The sequence below is a fragment of the Leptodactylus fuscus genome, chromosome 3 (genome assembly GCF_031893055.1).
Source record: "Leptodactylus fuscus isolate aLepFus1 chromosome 3, aLepFus1.hap2, whole genome shotgun sequence".
In the NCBI taxonomy this organism is placed as follows: Eukaryota; Metazoa; Chordata; class Amphibia; order Anura; family Leptodactylidae; genus Leptodactylus; species Leptodactylus fuscus.
Genome location: NC_134267.1, coordinates 103834535 through 103857876, shown reverse-complemented (window position 1 = coordinate 103857876; position 23342 = coordinate 103834535). Strand labels below are relative to the sequence as shown.

Genomic DNA, 23342 nt, shown 5'->3' with positions numbered 1-23342 from the left:
TGTGAAAGGGCATAGTGAGCATTTTTAACCCTCGAGTACTGCATTACTTTAGCTAGCTATGTGGATCCTTGGCCTTAAAGAGGACCTTTCATCAGTTGGGACACATGCGGTTTTATATACCGCTAGAAAGCCGACAGTGCGCTGAATTCAGCGCTCTATCTGCTTTCATGATCTGTGCCCCAGGTGAAGAGTTGTTGGTGCCGGTACCGTAGCTCTTCCCCATCAGTAGTGTCTTTTGTGCTGTACTGTGAGAGTGTTCCTCCCCCCTCTCACTGTAAAGCGCAATAGGCACTACCGTGAGGAGGGGCGTTCCTGACTGACTGTCAGGAACGCCCTTCTAACAGTGAAGAGCTACGGTACCGGGAGCTCACTGCATCATAACTGATTTAATGGCCACGGCCAGACCAATATTGAAAGACAAATGTTATTGTTTGTATATTAAAAAGTTATACAATTTTCCTGTAGACTTTCTGTGTCAATTCCTCACAGTTTTCTAGATCTCTACTTGCTGTCATTCATTTTGTTTAGAGATGAGCGAGTAGTATTCGATCGAGTAGGTATTCGATCGAATACTACGGTATTCGAAATACTCGTATTTGATCAAGTACCACTCGCTATTTGAATGGAAAAGTTCGGTCAGAACCAGCATTGATTGGCCGAATGCTATACAGTCGGCCAATCAGCGCTGGTTCTTCTCCTACCTTTAGAAGTCTTCTCCATGCAGCTTCCCCGCGGCATCTTCCGGCTCTGAATTCACTCTGCCAGGCATCGGGCCTGGGCAGAGCCGACTGCGCATGCCCGCTTGTAGTGCGGGCATGCACAGTCGGCTCTGCCCAGGCCCGATGCCTGGCAGAGTGAATGAAGAGCCGGAAGATGCCGCGGGGACGCTGCAAGGAGAAGACTTCTCGGAGGATCCAGCCCGACCCTCACTCGTGGACTTGGTAAGTATAATTTGATCGAATGTTGCCTACCCCTGAAATGAGCATTTTCCCCCCACAGAGTATAATAGGGTTCGATATTCGATTTGAGTAGTCTATATTGAGGGGCTACTCGAAACGAATATCGAATCTCGAACATTTTACTGTTCGCTCATCTCTAATTTTGTTACTTCTAGTGATTGAAATTCTGACCATGGTTATGTGATGTACAGTCCATGGCCATATGATGTACACACAGTTGCACAGCTGTTTATAGTCACAGCACAGTAATCAGACATCTGCCCGGTAACGAGCTATGCGCCTGTGTTATCATCACATGACCATGGACTGTACATCACATTATCATGGTCAGAGTTTTACCCACTAGGAGTATCAGAATGGCTGACAGCAAGCAAAGATCTGGAAAACTGTGAGGAATTGATACAGAATAAACAGCAAAAGCTGCAGATGACAAGGAAACTCAATATCCACAGTAGCAAATCCACAATTGTATAAAGTCTTACAGCAGAGTGGATAAAACGTAACTTTTACTTTTATTACTGAGAATAAACCCATGTGACTAAAATAATTAATTAAAACACATGCATATACATCATACTATCTACCGCATGGACAGCTATTTGGATACGTATCACATGCAAATACCTGAGGAAATCATTCATGAACTCAAGAAAATGTATCAAGTTCAAAACACTAAGAGGTGTTTGTTAACATATACTTGTCAACTGACCATATGATAATGCACACAAGCCCATACAGATATATCCACAGTAAAGGCATTAGACAGCCACACCTCATATATACAGTAGATAAAAGGACCAACATGGAGACCAAGCAAACAATGATAATAAAGGTTTGATCTCACCAAGGGCAGGAGCTACAAGACAGAGCTCTGACTACTTAGCTGAGACTGTAAAAATTGTATAACTTTCCCTTATACAAACAATTTTAGTTGCTGAAACTGAAAATCCCCTTTAATGAATTACAAAACAAGGTTATATCAATATCTCTTCAAAAGAAAGTATAGATATTATTAACCCTTTAATGACACAGAGTAGTTTAGGTTTTAATGCTTAGCGACTGATTTTCATATTTTCTTCTCTGCCTTCCAAAATTCATAATTTTATTGCATGGTGCAGAGTGGGAAGGGGTTAATAGCTTAAAGGGTTAGTTTTATCTCAGACAGTCAGGGTCCATTCACACTGAGTTTTTTGGCAAGGATTTTGGCGAGGAAAAAATCCACTTCAGGAATTAGGAAATGGTTTTTGAAGCGGTTTTTGGAGTGTTTTTTGAGGCTTTTTTAGTTTTTTATTTCCTCCAGCATAGTGTATGGACCTAGAAAAAAAACGCTAGCGGTTTTTCCACGTTGTTTTTGCATATTCCGTGCCAATATCTGCACCAAAATCCACGCCCATAACCGCGACATGGATTTTCCGCCTCCCATTGACTGCGTTGGTTTTTGCAGGCGGAATCCGCCCGAAGGAAGTTTTTTTCCGCTAGTGGGGAAAAAAAAAGCTAGTGAAACCCATAAACCTCTATGGGGAGGCATTTTTTTCACATGGATTCTGACGGATTCAGCGCCAAAATCCTCGCCAAAAAACGCTGTGTGAATGGACCGTTAGGAATGAATGGGGTACGCCATATAAGTGCGGACACCTCTCCATTTGCAGCAACTAAGGCACCAGACAGGATAGAAGAGAATAGAGGTTTAGGCACCCCTATTTTAAAGATAAGGGTAGGTCCCAGAGATTGTACCTGTGAATATACCATAAATGTCTTTTACAGGAATTCCATTTTAACACATAAATGTCTAAGTACCAGATATAGAAAGTCATACAATCTCAGAGAAAAGATGGTTCAAGTACCTTGAAGATTTAGGGTTATGAATTCTGTAACAAATAATACTTTCTTCAACAGAGAAACCAGCCTCTAGATTACTTGTGTTCTTGGGGGCTTTCCAAACACGACATACAGCATATGTCACATGTCACTGTCCTACCAGAACCTGAATCCCTATTACTGAATTAATAAATATGGAATAAAAGCAATTTGACTTACGGTTTGGATTCAATACTGGAGACTGGAGCGACATAATTTGCTGGGATGAATCCTTCTTCCTTTCCTCTGGGTACCAAGGCTTTAGCTTTCCACCAACTCTCATGAGTAAAATTTAAGATATACATTTGATCGCCAGTGTTAAAACTTAGTTCCTCAACTGTGCGAGCCTCATAACTGAATAAAGCCACATAGACATCCTTTACACTGCTGTCCTCTCTTGGAGTTAGTGTATTCAGGGACACAGAACATGATTCAGTATGCACTGCTCTTTTATTTTCAATAATTATGCCATCTTTTGTTCCAGTTTCTTCAGGTGGACAACAGGTCTGTAGGCAACAGCTACAATGCTTCCTGCAGCAGTTCCCCATATTCACAGTTGGAATCCAATGCTAAATCCTTGTTCTCTCAGATAAAGTTCCTTAAGAAGTTCTTCCTCCTCGTCACATTGGCTATAAGTAAAGTCTTGTCTTTGTAATCCCAGCATCAGAGTTATAGAACAGCAAAGACCTATCTAGATAAAACTGAATTTCTGAGGTTCATGATTCTGTCCGCATTTCACATTGAATGAAGATCTCACCTTCCTGAAGACTGCATTCAGGTTCACTGGTTTACTGGAATATCTCATCACCTTACTTCCTGGTTAAGGTATGGTTGTTTCTTTTTGCAAGGGCCGCCCACTGTGCAAAGTGAATTCTCTGGTTCTTGAAGATTCAGCAGCAAAGGAGTAGTCAGACAAGTCACTTTCCTACTTTATAGAAAGGATTTTGCTGTAGGCACCTTTCCAGTAACCCCCGTAAGACAACTCAGAAAACCTTGCTGCAAAGTTCATGCAAATGAGCACCAGTGTCACGGCAGTATCTGTGCTTACCTTAACCTGTGACAAAGGAGGCTTTGAGGGTGGGAAATCAGAAAAAGGTCCTGTCCCTGAATGCGACGTCATTATGTTACAATACAACTAGAGTCTGTGTGCAAATGTCACTGGTACAAGAGCTGTGATTGACGCAAACAACTTTCAAGAGCGCAGATGTACGGTATTTTACCTGTTACCTGAAACATGCATTTCCCGCTTCTCAATCCATAGAATGAGCCTTTGACATACTTTCCTAAATATCTTCCTTTTTTATTTAGCCACAATTTAAAGATTTCTTTCTAATCAGAAAGGAGAGACTGCTAAAAGCACATTAGTCACGTTATATCTACATAAACTAGAACTTTATCTCTCATTATTTCTGATTTTGCTGTCAGTTTTGCTGCAGATTTACATGTATATTTTGTAAAACCGCATTCACTTGCATTGTACAGTGATCTGTTCCAGGTCTCTGCCGAATTACTGTATAACTTAAAATCCTCTGAAATTACCCTAAGAAGTCCTGAATATATCTGTTTAATCCCATTATTTTCACGTAGTATACATGTAACATCTCTGCTTGTTCAGGTCACTGCACCACCCTCTGCTCGCATGCTGTGGTGCAGGAGGCAGGTGATTCTTGGCTTAGAGTTCTTGGTTGCACTGTGTGAACACGGCTCTAGTTCTGTGATTGAATTTGCACCACACCCGTTGTCTGCCCTTGTTTGCCTCTGTTCATTAAGTGTTAATTCGTGTGATTGACAGCCTGCCTTCCTGTCAACTCCAGGGGCGGGTTCTTCCTCCCCTATTTGATCTTGGCTCCCATTCACACCAGTGCTTGCTATTGCCTTGCATACTTGCTCCTTACTGTCCCTATTTTTGCTTGCATTCTTATCCTTGACCTTTGGCTTTCCTCACTGACTATTCTTTGGACTCCGATTTGGCACTGCATCGCTTGACTGTTAATGACCCTTGGCTAGCTGACCTCTCTTTGTTGTTGTCCGTCTTGTCTGCGTTTTGTGTCTCTCCTATACAGGAAGGGACTGCCTTCATGGTTTCCACCTATTACGTAGGATAGGGCCTGGCATTAGGAAGGGTCAGTTGGGGGCTTCAGCTTAGGGCTCACTGTCTCTTGTGTCCCATCCCAGGATTCAAACAGTTACTGGGGAATTTCTGTCCTAGCAATTCCCTAACAATACAATAAGGGCTTTTTCACAGATTCATTTCATATGGACATGTGATGTTCATGTTAGTTGCAGAGACCACACAGTTCTGTTCAATATGTTCGATGGTTGCCCAATTTTGCATAGATGTGTAAAATGGATTGACATTTTTTATTTGGTATACTTTTTAATTGCATCCATGTGATGTCCGTGTGATTTTAATGGACTAGTGGCCTTAACAGAATAAAGTGTGTTTCCATCCCATAAAACATCTTCACATATATATAAATATAATATAGCACCAGGTTATATACTTCATATCTTTCTAATGGATTCAATTGAACACTTCTATTATTCCTCTAATAAAACTCATGTCTTTTTATTGCAGAAGGTTTGCAATCCAACATTACCTGAGTATGGATGGTGGCAGGGGTCTTCCACCTAGCTGATATAATGAATCCCATAACACTTGTCCTTCATCCTTTCACCCATCTTAGACAATGACAATCCCTCCACCCCAGAATTATTTCCATTACCTGCAGATTCACTATTACATGTTACATCTACTCAGATTTCCTCCCTGACAACTATCAAGAGACATCTACTAAAAACATTATATTAGCTATTTATTTTATGCTCCAATATCCATTAGACTTAGCCCTGTCCACTCATAAATACATGCCAAAATGGAATTTTTTTCTGGGTCAGCCAATTTCCCAGCAACTGTGGAAGATAGTCTGGTTTAAAGCAGCTAAGACTTCTATCTGTACGACTTATAAGGAAAACCAATGCTGGGGATGTAATCAAGATTTCAGTACATTGCTGCATATCTTGGATTTGCCCTGCCATATGGCCATTCTGCCGCCGAGGTCCAAACCTGATATCCACACTCCTGCAGCATAATGTCCCCCCTTGACCAACTCCATTACCTACTGAATGTCCCACCTAAGAATACAGGTAAAATAGCTTCCAACATATACTCACCTCTGATACAACTTTGATTTCTTGACAATAGAAACAAACTGTGCGCCATGATTTTATGGCTCCTTAGAACAATTCTGATTGACGTGGGATGCCTCGGACACCTTTAGCTGGCACTGGCATCTTAGAATAAGATGCCTTATGGCTGCAAAATGAAAACTGTGCTGTGATTGGTTCTTCTATATGGTTTTATAAATTGAGAAGTTTGTGGGAATAAACCCAAAACCATGGAGAGCATAAAGCATGTTGCATTACATCAGAACCAAATGAAATTGAATTTATTTTTTTAATTGGTGAAGTGCAGGTAGAGCAATTTTTTAATATACAGTACATTTATTAGTCAGATGACTACATTTAAGAACAGGAGCAATCTGGCTAATAAAGGCAAGCAAAAAGGAAGCATCAAAATAACAGATAAGAAATCTCACCATAAGTGCTTAGTAATTTTGAGTCTAAAATAAGGAAATCCATCTACCAAAAATGTTAGCATTTTAAGTCATCCACACTATGTTAGGATTCTCAGTATGTACTATCTCCACTGCTTTACTGCTTGCTACTGTTGCTTTAAGGTTGCCATGCTGACATATGTAGAACTCTGTGAATCAATCATCAGCTTCAGGCTAAGGCCCCACGGGCCGTAATCGCAGCGCCAAAGCGCTGCGTAAAGAACCGTAGTGTGAACGCACTGCGGTTCTTTCCACAGCGCTTTCAACAGAACATTTGCAGAGTTTTTTTCTGCGGACTTTCTGTTACAATTATATCTATGGGAAAGCCGCCGGTGTTTCCGTAGATATAATTGACATGCTGCGATTTCCAAAGCCGCAACGGCTTTGTAATTCGCAGTGTGTCCACGCTGCGTTTGCTTCCGCAAAGTGGGGATGGGATTCGCATGAATCCCATCCCCTTTGCTTGCACTGTAAAATGCTGCGATTTTACATCTCGTGGGGCCCTGGCCTCAGAGGGCTATTTAAAGTGTGTTCAGACTCCCCCATGTGCCTGCTATTAGGCTTCCTTCACATAACCGTACTTTTGATCCGCAATTGCAGATCCACAATTGTGGATCAAAATACAGACGCAAGTTTCTGTGGGCCCATACACAGTCGTAGTTTATGCGGCTGTGAACACCCACAAAATATAGAGGATGTCCAATAACTGTCTGTATGTAACATCCCTGCCTGCTCTGGTCTCTGCGCCACCCTCTGCTTGCATGCAGGAGACGTGTGCTGTTTGATAACTTGCTTAGAGTTTTTGGTTGCATTGTCTGAACACTGTCCTATTCCTTCACCTTGGTAATTGATTTTCCACCACACCCGTCTACTTCACCTTCATTTCCCTCTGCTCTTCTAAGAGTTAAGTTTTGTTTGCTCTGTGATTGACAGCCTGCCTTCCTATCAGGTTCAGGGCGGGTTCTTACTCCCTATTTATTCTTGGCTCACATTCACATTGATACTTGCTATTGCTTTGTGCGTGCTGGCTTTTTCTCTCGCTGTTTATTCGTGTATTCTGATTCTTCACCTCTGGCTTTCCCTATTGACTACTTTTTTGGATATCGATTTGGACACTGCATTGCTCGACTGTTACCGATCTCTTGGCTTGCTGACCTCCCTTTGTTGTTGTTTGTCTTGTCTGCGTTTTTTGTGTCACGTATATAGGAAGGGATCGTCTTCAAGTTGTCACCTATCACTTAGGATAGGACCGGCAAGCAGGAAGGGACAGTGGGGGGTATCAGACCAGGGCTCACTGTCTCTTCTGCCCCTTCCTCCAGGGTTCAGCAGCTACTGGGGAATTGTTGCCCTAGCAATTCCTTAACACTGTATTTCTGGTTCTGTTAATTCAGTGAAAAGCGCAGATAACACAAGGACACCAATCTGTGTGTCATTTTTTCTGACACATACTCTACACTTGGTCATGTGAAGGAGGCTTAAGATTGTTAATACTTGCTAGTGAAGCTCTTATGCTCTGATTGTTCCTGTTTGTTTGCTGTTCTACTGACCTTGGCTTGTTTACCGGATATTACATTGTCTTCTGATTTTGGCGTTGACTGTGAACCCTTGGATTGACCTTGGCTTGGATAAATTAATTCTTTTGAATCCACTCTCCTGGTTTTACCTACATGGTGAGTTATTTATTTCTGGTTTGATTTAAGTTTTCCAGTCCATCTATTTCTTGCATAAAACTTCTGAGGTAGTAACCTGGCCCTCAGATTCTGACAAACCCAACCTGCCTTGCTGCTGGCTCTAGTGAAGTTGTCCAAGCAACCTTAGACTCTACCACTGTGTGAGATTTAGGCAGCTTGTTACTGTCTCTGTTATCAGACAGTGTCTGTACTTTTTTGAATTTGCTCCTCAGTCAATATCATAACAATATATATGTCAGATTTTATTTTAGGTTCTTGTGTAAGAGAGTGAAACAGCCCTTGTGTAGTGAATGTGCCTGTTTCTGTAAATAAGATTTGTTTTTTCATAATCTGAAATTTTGTTGTTTGACCACAAGAGGTCACTGTTGCAAGACCACAAGACAAAGGGAAAAGGCTGCATGTCCTTGGAGTACTGGCATGGAGACCCTGTTCGGGGGAGGTGAGCTCAGAAGGAGGAGAGTGTGTGTGCAGCAGCCATTTTGGACAGTGTGTGCTTTGATTTGAAGTAGAAGGAAGGACTGCAGTGGCATCCTTGTGTAGAGAAGATCCTTGGAGGGCTGAAGTTACAGCAAGTTGAGCTGAAGTAGAGACTTCCTGAGATTACCCAGACATCATCCTAAGGAGAAGATTGCTGTCAGAAACTTGGCTGAGAAGTGACACTGTCAGTGAGACCGCATGCTGTCTGAGGAGACCCTCTTCCAACTGTTGCAAACAAAGGCTAAAAGTTACCTAACAGAAGTAACCGTGCACGCACCACACTGCAAGTTTGGCGCCAAATTGTTTGGGACTGAGTAACAGCCTGTAGTTAGATAGTAAGGCATAACCAGCATCACAGGCTGCACTACTGGTGAAATATTTACTTGTCTGGTAGAAGGACTAAGAAGACTCAGAGGATTCTACAGAGTTACATCTCTCAGAAAGGGACTTCTAAGAAAGTCTGGGAGCAACATCCAGTTTGCAGATAGGTAAAAGCTTGGAGCATATTGAAGGCCACACTAGTGGGCACCGCGCTGTACAGCACCAGGGTCTCAGCTTCCGGGCTGAGAGAATGTAAATATCCAGGAATGTTCTTTTGGGTAAAGGGGGTTACTAAACGAAGTAAAATCTTGTCTTTGCTAAATTGAGTTGGACTCAGTTCCTTTGTTTGTGACTTTGTTGTATCCTGGGGAGCCCACCCTGGTACACGGCTTACACTTGTATTATTAAAACTGACATGATTCAAAACCCTTTAAAATTAAATGTATAGCTTCAGGGCTCCATCTAGAGTCTTGGTTCTGCACATACAGCTTCAGGTTTCTTCAAACGATATACATACTAAAAGAGGTTTTGTAGTCCATGTATGAGTTGCTCATCAATTTTTTGAACTACAGGGGCCCAAATTCCAAGAGGCCCATCAATCAGTACAATGAGTGGGTACCTTGCATTGTTTATACACCAATACTAACTAATACTAAGGGCGTAGGGTAGTTTGTATATTAAAGGGATCCTATCACTCACACACAATTTTTTCTACGTACCACGTCGGAATAGCCTTAAGAAAGGCTATTCGTCTCCTACATTTCCTTGTCTTCTCTGTGCTGCCGTTCGCCTGCAATCACGTTTTTTTTCGGTATGTAAATGAGCTCTCTCGCAGCACTGGGGGCGGGCATTTGCATGACAATAGGAAGCCTATTGAAGGATCTGCATTACTTCTATCACAAACTGCTCCATGTAATTTTTAATAGAAGTTCCGGTATTTTGCAATGCATTAGCATTATAATGAATTGCACTAGTGATCAGACCCCCTGGGAGGGGGGGTCTATAAAATTACATATATGTGTGTGTGTATCTATCTATCTATCTATCTATCTATCTATCTATCTATCTAACAAAAATTCTAATCACCCCTCTTTCCTGATAGCACATATAAATTACCTAAACAAATTGAAACACATGTACGTTAGATATCCCTGTGTCCAAAAAGGACTGGTCTACATACTTATAAAAATATTTTTCCCATATGGTGAACATTGTAGAGGGAGAAAAAAATCAAAAGAGCCTTTTACGGTTTCAACTCTCAAATTTGAATAAAAAGTGATCATAGCAATATACATACACGGAAATGGCATAGCTAAAAAGTCCATCAAAAAAGACAGCAAAAATATAAAAAAAATTCCACCATGCCATATAAAATTTTACTTTTACTTCATATCAAAAAAGATAAAAAAATACATGTAACAAGGATCCATGAAACAAGTTAAAAGACGGAGTTAGCTTATGCGTTTCGGGGAAGACATAATCGGTCCCTTACTCATAGCTTGCCTCAAGTTATGAATAAGGGGTTGATTATGTCTTCCCCGAAACGCGTAAGCTAACTCAGTCATTTATCTTGTTTCATGGATCCTTGTTACATATGTATTTTTTTATATGAATTAAAAGTTAAATTTTATATGGCATGCTGGAATTTTTTTTATATTTTTACTGTCTATCTGAGCTCCTAGTCCGGAGATTTATTCAGTGTAATCTTCCAATTTCGTGCTCATTCTCTATATATGTTACAGTGTGGTTTGAGTGGTGATTTCTCTGAGCTTGATCAAAAAAAGACACCTTATAAAAACAAAGCCCATAAGAAAGTCGCGTAAACGCATTTTTTCTCTGATTCTACTCCATTCAGAATTTTCCAGCTCCAAAGTACATTGTACGCAATATTATATGGGGCCACTACGAAGTACAATTTGTCCTGCAAATATTAAGCCATTTTACGGCAGTGTGAATGAAAACATTAAAAAATTATGGGATTTAGCCAGCGCCAATGCGGCATGTGGGGTAGGGAGCACCGTTGTCTGACATATATGTTTTGTTCTTTTTAAATATTTTTCAAATAAAGCATTTTAGATTTTTATTCATGTGGATGCTGGATCTCTCGCTGTTTGTCCAAGACGCCTCGAGTCGACGGGGATATACTTTCCGTGCATCCGAGTATTTTCAAAGAAAACCGTGAGTGAGAATTCAACACTTAAATACATTTGTGGTTATATGCAGTGGATACAACATTTCAGGATGTTTTTCCAAATTGTCAGTGTGAATTCAACATCAGTATTTTGATTTTCGGACTTATTTCTCAAGTATATATCAACAGGAGTTGCTGTTTGGGCTGTGTTTTCCTTCCCTTTTCCCTACACTAATTATTAAAAAATTATGGCATTTGGAAGGTGGAGAGTCAAAAATGAAAAATGCCTGTGGAGGGAAAGGGTTAAGATTTAAAGGGGTTTTCCAATCTCTTTATTTCAGCAGCTTTGCCTGCTGTCTCTTCTCACTTCCTGTATTTCTCCCTCTCCCTCCCAGCTTACTGAAAGGACACTATGATTAGACATCTAATAAAAATGCAGATCAGATAATATGCATATGCTTGAAAAGAATAGACTCAGTGTTATCTATGTGTATGAGATAACAGACAGGACTTTATCAGCAAACTGCAATTAGTTGAACTGATTGTCTTGCAGGCAGAGCTGTACATACTGGTGAGTGATGTCCCATCACACAGGTCTGTGGTTATGGAAACACTGTTTAAACCAGGGGTGCTCACACTTTTTCAGTGTGTGAGCTACTTTTTAGCTGACCAAGGCAAAAGATCTACTGGGGCGGGACCGGGTGGGCGGGGCGGCGTGTCTGTGGGCGGGCCGGACATGTGGGCGGGGCCGGGCGGATCGCGAGAGCAAGACAGTGGCGTTCTGTGGCTGCCCAGGGATCCCCAGTGTCTGTTCATAGCGCAGGCAGAGAGTTATCTCAGGACACTGGCAGGCTGGGGCTGTGGCAGCCCCGCCTGCCAGTGTCCGGAGATGATTCTCAGCCTGCGCTGTGAACAGACACTGGGGATTCCTGCATCCCGCGATCGACCCATACGTCCTTTGCGATCTACCAGTAGATCGCGATCGACGTATTGGGCACCCCTGGTGTAAACAATGGGAGCAATAAGTTCACATAGGAAGGAAAAACACGCAAACACAGGGAGAACATACAAACTCATTGCAGATGATGTTCCTGGCAGGATTCAAACCCAAGACTCCAGCGCTGCAAGACTGCAGTGCTAACCACTGAGCCACCATGCTGACCCTGTACGGATAGGATCTTTGAGACGGGAATATCCATTTAAGATGGGAAGTGTTCCAATTGTTAGGACTCTGCAGATCAGATGCTTCCAGAAGCATGCAGCCTCCTGAGTATTCTTAATAAGGGCCGTTTCACATCTGTGTTAGGGATTCCATTCGGGGAGTCCGGTTGGGGACCCCCCGAATGGAAACCCAAAACCATAGAAAAGCGGTTATCTGGGAAAACATGTGGACCCCACAGACTATAATGGGATCCGTGTGGTTTCCGTTCGAAACATGCGGAGAGAAAAGTGTTGTTGCAGGACTTTTCTCTCCGCATGTTTCATGTGAAAACTGAGCGGAAACCACATGGACCCCATTATAGTCTATGGGATCCGCGTGTTTTCCCAGGTAACCGCTTTTTTATGTGTATAGGTTTCCTTTCAGGGGGTTCCCAAGCGGACTCCCTGAACGGAATCCCAAACCAAGCTTAACAGCAGTTGTGAATACTATAGTAGTAACCTTTTCAAGTCTCTGGAATACCACTTAAGGTTCGCTCACATGGTGGAAAATTTTTCCTCCGTGTTTTTTTTTGGTGCGGCTAGCCTCGATGGGATGCTGAAGCAGTGCATTGGCATTCCGTCGCAGCATCCGGCTCTTGATTGGGCCTATACAGGAGTGTGTCTCGAGCCGCAGACGCCACAGCTGACTCATCTGTGGAATCCGCAGCAAGATAGGTCATATCCCTTCTTTTTTCTGCTACTAGCTAGCGGGGGAAAAAGCGAGCGGCTCCCATTGAAGTCAACGGGAGCCATTTTTGCAGGCGGATTTTGAGGCAGATTCCGTGTCAAAATCCGCCAGCAAAAAACTCTGTGTGAACATAAACTAAGAATGCATAACTGCATCTATCAAGAATATGCAGTAGGGATGGGGTAGAGGGCCCCAATCAAAGGTTGTACAGGGCCCACAAGACTTTAGTTACACCACTACACATAAATACATACCTCCCAACCGTCCCGATTTCCGCGGGACAGTCCCGATTTGGGTGACATGTCCCGCGGTCCCGGTTGGAGGGAGATATGTCCCGATTTCAACTCAGATCTGCGTCCAGAGGACGCAGATCTGAGTTGAACACATATGCGGCTGAAGCAAGGAGCTGACACAGGTCAGCTCCTCGCTTCGCCGCTGCCCGCCTCTCTCCCTGACACATGCGGCTGAAGGTGATCGCGTGCTCGCTTCGCCGCTGCGTCTCTCTCTCTCGCTGATACATGTGGCTGAAGCGAGGAGCTGACCTGTGTCAGCTCCTCGCTTAGCTGCTGCCGCCGGCTCCTGGCTTGTAGACGCGATGTACAAGCCAGGAGCCGGCGGCAGCAGCGAAGCGAGGAGCTGACACAGGTCAGCTCCTCGCTTCAGCCGCATGTGTCAGCGAGAGAGACGCAGCGGCGAAGCGAGCACGCGAGCAGCTTCAGCCGCGTGTGTCAGGGAGAGAGGCGGGCAGAGAGCGGCAAGGGAGCGGAGGAGAAGGTAAGTTTAATGTGGAGGTGGAACGTGAATCTGGGGGCAGATGAAGGAGAGGACGGCATGACACTGGGGGCAGAGATGGAGAGGACATGAATCTGGGGGCAGAGATGGGGGACATGAATCTGGGGGCAGAGATGGAGGGACAGGAATCTGGGGGCAGAGATGTGGGACATGAATCTGGGGGCAGAGATGTGGGACATGAATCTGGGGGCAGAGATGGAGGAGACATGAATCTGGGGGCAGAGATGGAGAGGACATGAATCTGGGGGCAGAGATGGAGGGGACATGAATCTGGGGGCAGAGATGTGGGGACATGAAACTGGGGGCAGAGATGGGGGACATGAATCTGGGGGGCAGAGATGGAGGGGACATGAATCTGAGGGCAGAGATGTGGGGACATGAAACTGGGGGCAGAGATGGGGGACATGAATCTGGGGGCAGAGATGGAGAGGACATGAATCTGAGGGCAGAGATGGGGGACATGAATCTGGGGGCAGAGATGGAGGAGACATGAATCTGGGGGCAGAGATGGAGTGGACATGAAACTGGGGGCAGAGATGGAGGGGACATGAATCTGGGGGCAGAGATGGGGGGACATGAATCTGGGGGCAGAGATGGAGAGGACATGAATCTGGGGGCAGAGATGGAGAGGACATGAATCTGGGGGCAGAGATGGAGGGGACATGAATCTGGGGGCAGAGATGTGGGGACATGAAACTGGGGGCAGAGATGAGGGACATGAATCTGGGGGCAGAGATGGAGGGGACATGAATCTGAGGGCAGAGATGTGGGGACATGAAACTGGGGGCAGAGATGGGGGACATGAATCTGGGGGCAGAGATGGAGAGGACATGAATCTGAGGGCAGAGATGGAGGGACATGAATCTGGGGGCAGAGCTGGAAGAGGGACATGAAACTGGGGGCAGATGAAGGGTGTATATGAAACTGGGGGAGAGATAGAGGGGGGACAGGGCAGCTCCTTGCTTCGCCGCTGCCCGCCTCTGTCCCTGACACATGCGGCTGAAGGTGCTCGCGTGCTCGCTTCGCCGCTGCGTCTCTCTCGCTGACACATGCGGCTGAAGCGAGGAGCTGACCTGTGTCAGCTCCTCGCTTAGCTGCTGCCGCCGGCTCCTGGCTTGTAGACGCGATGTACAAGCCAGGAGCCGGCGGCAGCAGCGAAGCGAGGAGCTGACACAGGTCAGCTCCTCGCTTCAGCCGCATGTGTCAGCGAGAGAGAGACGCAGCGGCGAAGCGAGCACGCGAGCAGCTTCAGCCGCGTGTGTCAGGGAGAGAGGCGGGCAGAGAGCGGCGAGGGAGCGGAGGAGAAGGTAAGTTTAATGTGGAGGTGGAATGTGAATCTGGGGGCAGATGAAGGAGAGGACGGCATGACACTGGGGGCAGAGATGGAGAGGACATGAATCTGGGGGCAGAGATGGGGGACATGAATCTGGGGGCAGAGATGGAGGGACAGGAATCTGGGGGCAGAGATGTGGGACATGAATCTGGGGGCAGAGATGTGGGACATGAATCTGGGGGCAGAGATGGAGGAGACATGAATCTGGGGGCAGAGATGGAGGGACATGAATCTGGGGGCAGAGATGGAGTGGACATGAAACTGGGGCAGAGATGGAGGGGACATGAATCTGGGGGCAGAGATGGGGGGACATGAATCTGGGGGCAGAGATGGAGAGGACATGAATCTGGGGGCAGAGATGGAGGAGACATGAATCTGGGGGCAGAGATGGAGGGACATGAATCTGGGGGCAGATATGGAGGGACATGAATCTGGGGGCAGAGATGGAGTGGACATGAAACTGGGGGCAGAGATGGAGGGGACATGAATCTGGGGGCAGAGATGGGGGGACATGAATCTGGGGGCAGAGATGGAGAGGACATGAATCTGGGGGCAGAGATGGAGAGGACATGAATCTGGGGGCAGAGATGGAGGGGACATGAATCTGGGGGCAGAGATGTGGGGACATGAAACTGGGGGCAGAGATGGGGGACATGAATCTGGGGGCAGAGATGGAGGGGACATGAATCTGAGGGCAGAGATGTGGGGACATGAAACTGGGGGCAGAGATGGGGGACATGAATCTGGGGGCAGAGATGGGAGACATGAATCTGGGGGCAGAGATGGAGAGGACATGAATCTGGGGGCAGAGATGGAGAGACATGAATCTGGGGGCAGAGATGGAGAGGACATGAATCTGGGGGCAGAGATGGAGGGACATGAATCTGGGGGCAGAGATGTGGGACATGAATCTGGGGGCAGAAATGGAGGGACAGGAATCTGGGGGCAGAGATGTGGGACATGAATCTGGGGGCAGAGATGGAGAGGACATGAATCTGGGTGCAGAGATGGAGAGACATGAATCTGGGGGCAGAGATGGAGAGGACATGAATCTGGGGGCAGAGATGGAGGGACATGAATCTGGGGGCAGAGATGTGGGACATGAATCTGGGGGCAGAAATGGAGGGACAGGAATCTGGGGGCAGAGATGTGGGACATGAATCTGGGGGCAGAGATGGAGAGGACATGAATCTGGGTGCAGAGATGGAGGGACATGAATCTGGGGGAAGAGCTGGAAGAGGGACATGAAACTGGGGGAGAGATAGAGGGGGGACATATAATTTATGGGTGACTGTAGGAGGATTATACTGTGTGCGGGCACATGAAAAATTAACGAGTGGGCGGGGTCAACGCAAAAGTGGGCGGGGCTAAATTTGCCGCGGCGCGCTATGCGCGCCGCACATTTTGTCCCTCTTTCGGTTCTTCAAAAGTTGGGAGGTATGTAAATATATGAACACCTGTATACCTTCCCCATATAGTTACTAGCAGTTTTTGTTAACCCACTGTTTACTGTTATTTGCCTGTGTTCCCTTTAGCTAGAGTGTGAATAGGGTCCTAGCCGCAGCAGTGTGAGCACTATTGGTTAAGCGCCGCAGACAGTAGTGTGCACTACACCTCATACATGGTTATATCGCCGCCCCAGAGGGAGTGACTAAGATCCCTGACAAGCTCAGGAGCTTCTATAGTGACGTCAGAGTCACATGGTCGGATTATAGCCAGTAACAGACCGGCTCTCTGGTTGAGGTGTTGGTCACGTGATGTTAGTAAAGCCCAGGCTCCGTCGCTTATACGAGGGATTTTCTGTGTATGAGTCACTGCTAGATTGAATAGAATGACTGGTATGAGTAGCCGTTTTTGTTAACTCCCTGTGTTCATTTGAGGTGGTACTGTGTGTGGTTGCAGTCCTAGCATTAAGGGTTAAGTGCAGGGTGTATTGTGAAGAACGCCTCATGTCTAGTACTATAGCCGCCCAGAGGCGTGGCTAAGGCCTCTGACAAGCTCAGGAGCATTGCACGCTGTCGTCTGAGTCATGTGCTTTGATCGCAGCCAGTTGCACAGACTGACTGGGTGTCTGGGTGACGTGTGGGTCATGTGATGTCAGTGAAGCCCGGGAGAGGAGCCCTGTGTGCCGCTCATACATGGGCTTTCCCTTTCATAATGTAATATGGGCGGCTCCTTGTGCTGGGCCTCCTGATGTATTGTATACATGTGTCCTGCTGGATGTATATGCCACTAGTGGCCATTGCTGGGTGGGAGGTGTGCCTCTATGTGATTGGGTAGAGGGGATACATTAGGAATAAGACACTAGTGTACAGTAGCCATGACTAGGGATGCTGAGGGCATTAGAAACACATAGGTGCTGAATGTCTTCTGCCTGTACTATACATCAATAAAGTAAGGCTATTCTATTCTGAAGTGCAGGATCTAGCTTCTTGATCAGAAAGCTGAAAAGTACTGAGAAACCGTAAAGTTCGGGGGACGTTACTGACAACAGCTGGGCCAGGGTGCTGCATTTTGCTCACACCAGGCTTCCCACCCAAAAAATGAGCAACCACTTCTCCCTCTCTGACTGCGATGTCATAGGCTTTGACCTGGACCACACGCTATGTCGGTATGCTCTGCAGGAATCCACCAAGGTGAGTGTATATAAAACAGTGGCGGCTTCAGAAGTGCGCAGTACCAGGTCTGAAAAGCCCAGTGATATAGATCATCTCATATGCTCGGTCACCCTGAGCCATTTGGTGTTTTGGTTATCTAAATCCATTCAGCCATTCCAAAGATAGATGTCCTTATTGTTAGTGTTATGCAGGTTAGGGTATACTAGTCAAGTGGGTGGTAACACTGCTTTATGTCATCCATTTTTACCGCCCACTTAGTATACTTGATTTGTATCAGCAATAAAAGGGCTTATATCTTTGGATATATTCTTCATTGCAGGATAAGGTCTACTGCAATATTCTGCAAATACTCTAGTCATAACCGAAAAAGTTGCATGATTGTTTAGCTGCTTACGGTGATTTACTAAAGGGGCCCTCGAAGACTCTTGTATTGATCCTCCTCCTTGAGATAGGTCATCCATATGAAATTGGTAGGAGTCTGACGCTCGTAAACGTAACAGATCAGCTGACTGAAGAGGTTGCATCATTTGGACAAGTGCTGTAGCCTCTTCACTACTTACCAAGCATAGCACATTACATTGGTGTGGTAGCTCAGCCCTATTCATTTGAATGGGAATGAATTGTATCATGGTCATGTGAACAATAGCCATGATGTCACTGCCCTGAGAAGAGACCATGGCTCACCCAAATGCTGCAAACTCTTCAAAGAGCTGATTGACAGAGGTCAAGGGTGTCAGACTTTATGAACTGCTACTGATGGCCTATCTACTAATAGGTCATCAATGTCATCGGTTTGGAAAATCCTTTAAGGTTAAGGCCCCATGTAGTGAGTCACAGCCAAAAAGTAGTGAGGAAAAAGAATCTGCAGAAAAGCATTGCAGAAAGTCCACAAAGAGCTTCTGTTATACCTATATGGAAAATCCCATTCTTTCCGTTGGTATGATTGATTTGCCGCGATTTACAAAAAAACCACAATGGTTTATAAAAATCGCAGCGTTTCCACTGTATATTTTTTGTTTCTGCAATTTGTGGATGGGATTAGCTAGAATCCCATCCGCTTTGCAGGTACTGTAAAACGCAGTGATCAAATTGCAGCTTTTACAATATGGGGGACCCCGGTCTTAAATTTAACTTTTAAATCAGCAGGGCCATTGAAAAAAATAAATAAATCATGTCCCCCGATGCTCCGGTGTCCTTTCAGTGCGTCCTGGTTCTTCTGCTGAATGAGTAAGTGACATTGCATGCCATTCACGGATTGTGGAATGGCAATCAGCGGAACTCCAGAAGAGACCCCTTTAGTAGGAGAACACTGGAGCATCGCAGTTATAAACAGACATAACCTTATACATGGTGGCTCAGTGGTTAGCACTGCAGCCTTGCAGCGCTGGAGTCCTGGGTTCAAATCCTGCCAAGAGCAACATCTGCAAGGAGTTTGTATGTTCTCCCTGTGTTTGCGAGGGTTTCCTCCCACACTCCAAAGACATATTGATAGGGAACATAAATTGTGAGTCCTATATGGGACAGTGATTGACTATGTCTGTAAAGCGCTGTGGAATATGTTGGCGCTATATAAGTAAACTAAAAAGATAATGTCAACAGAGCCTGAAACAGAACTCAATTCCAGGGAAACATAGCTGTCTAAAGAAGCAGTGTTGTACCAACAGTATAATCTCCTGTCAATATAAAGGACTGTATTTTGCAATACAGTGCAAAAAAAAATATATGCTGAGGAACATATATGTTATCTTTGGCAGATGCCAAAAGAAGCCCTATCAATATTTGCTGTGCATATGCCAAAGAAAACGAAAAAAATATGAATGTTAAGAAACTAGTTTACGCAATAACTTATTTTAGGACTCAAAAGTCTTCTAGTGAAAGCCAAGTTATAGCTGGATAGTTTAGTTTGACTATACCCAAACAAAATATATTCACATTTCTACAACCCTAATGGAGCCATGACCAGTGTAGTAGCTTTTTTTTTTTTTTTTTTTAATTTAAATGTAGATTGTGAGCCCCATATAGGGATCACAATGTACTTTTTTTTTTCATTTAAGTATGTCTTTGTAGAATGAGAGGAAATCCACGCAAACACTCGGAGAACATACAAACTCCTTGCAGATGTTGTTCCTGGCAGGATTCGAGCCCAGGACTCCAGCGCTGCAAGGCTGCAGTGCTAACCACTGAGCCACCGTGTTGCTCCCTTAGTAGATTTGACTTAAGATGGTATCAGTCTAGTTTGCAGGGGGATCTTGTGTCTTTTTAAGGAAAATATCATCTGTATTGCTGTTCTTGCTATTAAAAAAGAAACATGACAGAAAAAAAAATGCTAATTTGTACAAAGCCTGAGCATTCCAAGAGAAAAGAGTAATCTGCTCCTTCACTGCATATGCCAGTGCCATCTTCAGATGGATATACTGTATATTTCCAATGGGATGCTTAGACATGCTAGAGCTGTGAGATATCTAAAGCTTGGCATCTCTTATTTCTTTGTGTTTCTTTAAGATTTTTCTTTTCTTTTGCAGTTGATTTATGAAAGCTTTGCTCAGTACCTCGTGGCTGAAAAAGGCTATACGGAAGACTTACTATCAGTTACATCTGAGGAGTGGGATTTCTGGTAACTGTTTTCAAAATATTTTTTCCTGGCTGTGCAGCCCCTTTAACTGTATAAAAAAAAATACATTTGGATATGCCTGCCATGGAGGGATTGTTGATAGACTTTTGCTATCACTTCCAACATAAATTTTTAAATTCAGAGGTTTATCCTGTACTTCACACATTCCGTGTCATATTAGGCAAGAAAAAAAAATAAAAATGTAAAGGTTGACTTACTGGAGGGATTAGACAATGCATTGGACATGTATGTATGAGTCCATTACCTCTTTCAGTGGTCATTGATGGTCGACTGCTGTGCATCTGCATACACAGCAGTCCATGAGTTATGTGGACATACCTATATGTCTAGTGTATTCTCTGATGGCTTCTATTAGCCAAATTGCACAATATAATTTTTATGTGTAGTTTTGGTGAATACTGGAGTGTACCAACAATAGTCAGCATTTTCTGATTACAGGTCTACTTGAAACACAATTGAAAAATATGGTTTCGAATAGCACGCTCCCATAGGAATGAATGGACGTAGCCGGCGTGCAGGGGGTTAAGCGGCCGCACGCCGGCACAGGCGGCATGCCAGCTGCATCCATTCATTCCCACGGGATCGTACTTTTCGAAACGGCAGTTTCGAATAGTACTCGCTCATCTCTAATTATTATGTTTTTTTTTTATTTTTTTTTTATTTTTTTTATATGTAGTAGTTGGGAAACCTTAGAGGGGTATTACCATCTCTAGGATCATATTTAAAGAGGACCTTTCACCATATCTGGGCACAGGCAGTGTTATATACTGCCAGAAAGCTGACAGTGCGCTGAATTCAGCGCACTGTCGGCTTTCCCGATCTGTGCCCGGTGTAAAGCGCTATCGGTCCCGGTACCGTAGCGCTTTACAGTCAGAAGGGCGTTTCTGACCATTAGCCAGGAACGTCCTTCTGCCTCGCGGCGCCAATCGCGCTGTGCTGTGGAGCCGGGAGGAACGCCCCCTCCCGCTCCTGATAATGCTCGTCTACGAACAAGCTGTGTGAGCAGAGGGAGGGGGAGTTCCTCCCCGCTCCACAGCACAGCGCGATAGGCGCCGCGAGGCAGAAGGACGTTCCTGGCTAATGGTCAGAAACGCCCTTCTGACCATAGAAGAGCTACGGTACCGGGCCGTAAGCTCTTCACACCGGGCACAGATCGGGAAAGCCGACAGTGCGCTGAATTCAGCGCACTGTCAGCTTTCTGGCAGTATATAGAACTGCCTGTGCCCAAAAGTGGTGAAAGGTCCTCTTTAAACTTCTAGCATAAGGGAGCGGTCACACTAGCTTTGTGTGACCGTCTGGGGACTTGGTCCCCCCATTCCACTTAAAATATTTGGAGAGAAAAGTTCTGCAAGCAGGACTTTTCTCTCCGCCGATTTCAAGTGGAAGCCCAGAAGACCCCATTATAGTCTATAGGGTTTCTGTTTTCTGGCTCCCCAAGCAGACCCGAAGAATAGAAACCCTAACGCTAGTGTGAACTCCGCTAACTGAAGTGTTTAACCCAACATAGTGCTTTATTCATCTTGCTCAAATTCAGCATCAAATTCTTGTATGGCAAATTCAGTGCCAAAATGTTGTATAGTGGTTAAGCAGCATTTGAATGAAATGGGAAAAAAAAAATCCATAGAATTACATTATCTTGTGACCGATCCACTAAGTGGATTTTGTGTGTTTCTATGTAGGTCCAACTTCATGTAGGTTCACATGGGGCACGGAATGGCGGATTTTGGTCCTGATTCAGACGTGGGAAGCTGCGTCAGAATAGGGCCAAAATGCGCCGGCCACGACAGTCATGGCTTCCCGCTCCGGAGTAGGCTCAAATGAATGGCCCTAGTCCGGAGGGTGCTGCCGCGAGGTGGACGCCGGGGCTGAATTAGCCGCGGAATCCGCCTGAAGAAAGGGCAGTCTGCTTCTTTTTTTCCGTGAGCGGCAACATGCTGCTCACGGAAAAAAGTAAGCTAGCGGGCTTCATAGACCGCTATTATGAGGGGGCGGATTGTGACGTGGATACAATGCCAAAATCCGCCCCCTCTTGCACCATGTAAACGGGGCCAAAAACTACAAACTAAAATACAAAAACTCACATTCACAAAATTAATTCTCTCAAATAACTGAAGGGTACAGTAAGCTTTCTCCAAGTTTTCATGAAACTTTTTTTTTTTGTTTTAGTTCCAAAGGCTTGGTCCTGGATTTGGAAGAAGGAAACTTTCTTAAACTTGCTGAAGATGGAACTATTCTCAGGTATCAGCCACATGACTAACTATTTCTTCTTAGTATATGATAGCAATGTAAAAATATATTCTTACATATTGGGGCAGTTGCATTCTGAGACATCACCTTTGCAAATTGCATATTATTTTGGTAGATGACCTAATATGATAATGATCCTCTAAAATCCTTTAAGGACCATACATTTTGGCATACCAGACTGGTGTTATAACTTAAAGGGGGTTTCCAGGCAAAATATATATATATATTTTTTAAAAAAAGGTCTGCTAAATACACCCATATACCTTTAGTAGTGTTTTGAGTTATTTCTGGGTGTCTCTGGGAGCTCCTGGTATCTTCTGCATTTGTTTACAAGGTTCAGTTTTCTGCTATGTAACTTCCATGCTAGCTACCTCTCACCTCACTCTCCCCTTCCTCTCTCACTCCCTCCCATATACCCCCTCCCTGTCTCTCTAGCTGTCCCACTCACAACTACTAACCTTCACCTACCTAGTTAACTCAACCCCTGACCCCATTATATACTTGCCTCTCTTCCTTTCAGCGTTCCTCCTGCAGGATGCCCATCCTTCTTTTCTGACTCTTGAGGCGTGCTCTAGACTCAGCACTGCTCTGTGGCTGACGATCCACCTCTACTGCGCAGGTCCCTGATGCTGCTCCTATGCCTGCACAATAGAGGTGGATTATCAGCTGCACAGAGCAGCGCTGGATCTATAGAGCACGCTGGCAGTCAGAAAACAGGGAGGAGCTGTCCCGCAGGAAGAAGCCTGGAAGGAAGAAGATAGGAAAGTATGATAGAGTGG

The 23342-nt window shown here is 44.9% G+C and overlaps 2 protein-coding genes across 4 annotated transcripts in view; one reads left to right on the top strand and one right to left on the bottom strand.

Annotated features, from left to right (window-relative positions):
* Positions 1 to 3364, bottom strand: part of FRK (fyn related Src family tyrosine kinase) — a 60828-nt gene extending 57464 nt beyond the window's left edge. The window contains exon 1 of the mRNA XM_075266877.1: positions 2997 to 3364. Within this exon, the coding sequence (XP_075122978.1) occupies positions 2997 to 3364 (368 nt within the window). The remainder of the gene's footprint in view (positions 1 to 2996) is intronic.
* Positions 3365 to 16847: 13483 nt separating this feature from the next.
* The window catches only part of NT5DC1 (5'-nucleotidase domain containing 1), a 185232-nt gene continuing 178737 nt past the window's right edge, over positions 16848 to 23342 (top strand). Inside the window, exons 1-4 of one of the 3 annotated variants that reach the window (XM_075268097.1) lie at positions 16848 to 16904; positions 17488 to 17702; positions 20207 to 20298; positions 22483 to 22554. In XM_075268097.1, the coding sequence (XP_075124198.1) occupies positions 17610 to 17702; positions 20207 to 20298; positions 22483 to 22554 (257 nt within the window). In that variant the 5' untranslated portion in view covers positions 16848 to 16904; positions 17488 to 17609. Of the gene's footprint in view, positions 16905 to 17079; positions 17703 to 20206; positions 20299 to 22482; positions 22555 to 23342 lie in introns of those variants that run through there. The other 2 variants (XM_075268096.1, XM_075268094.1) reach the window with 2 other exon arrangements.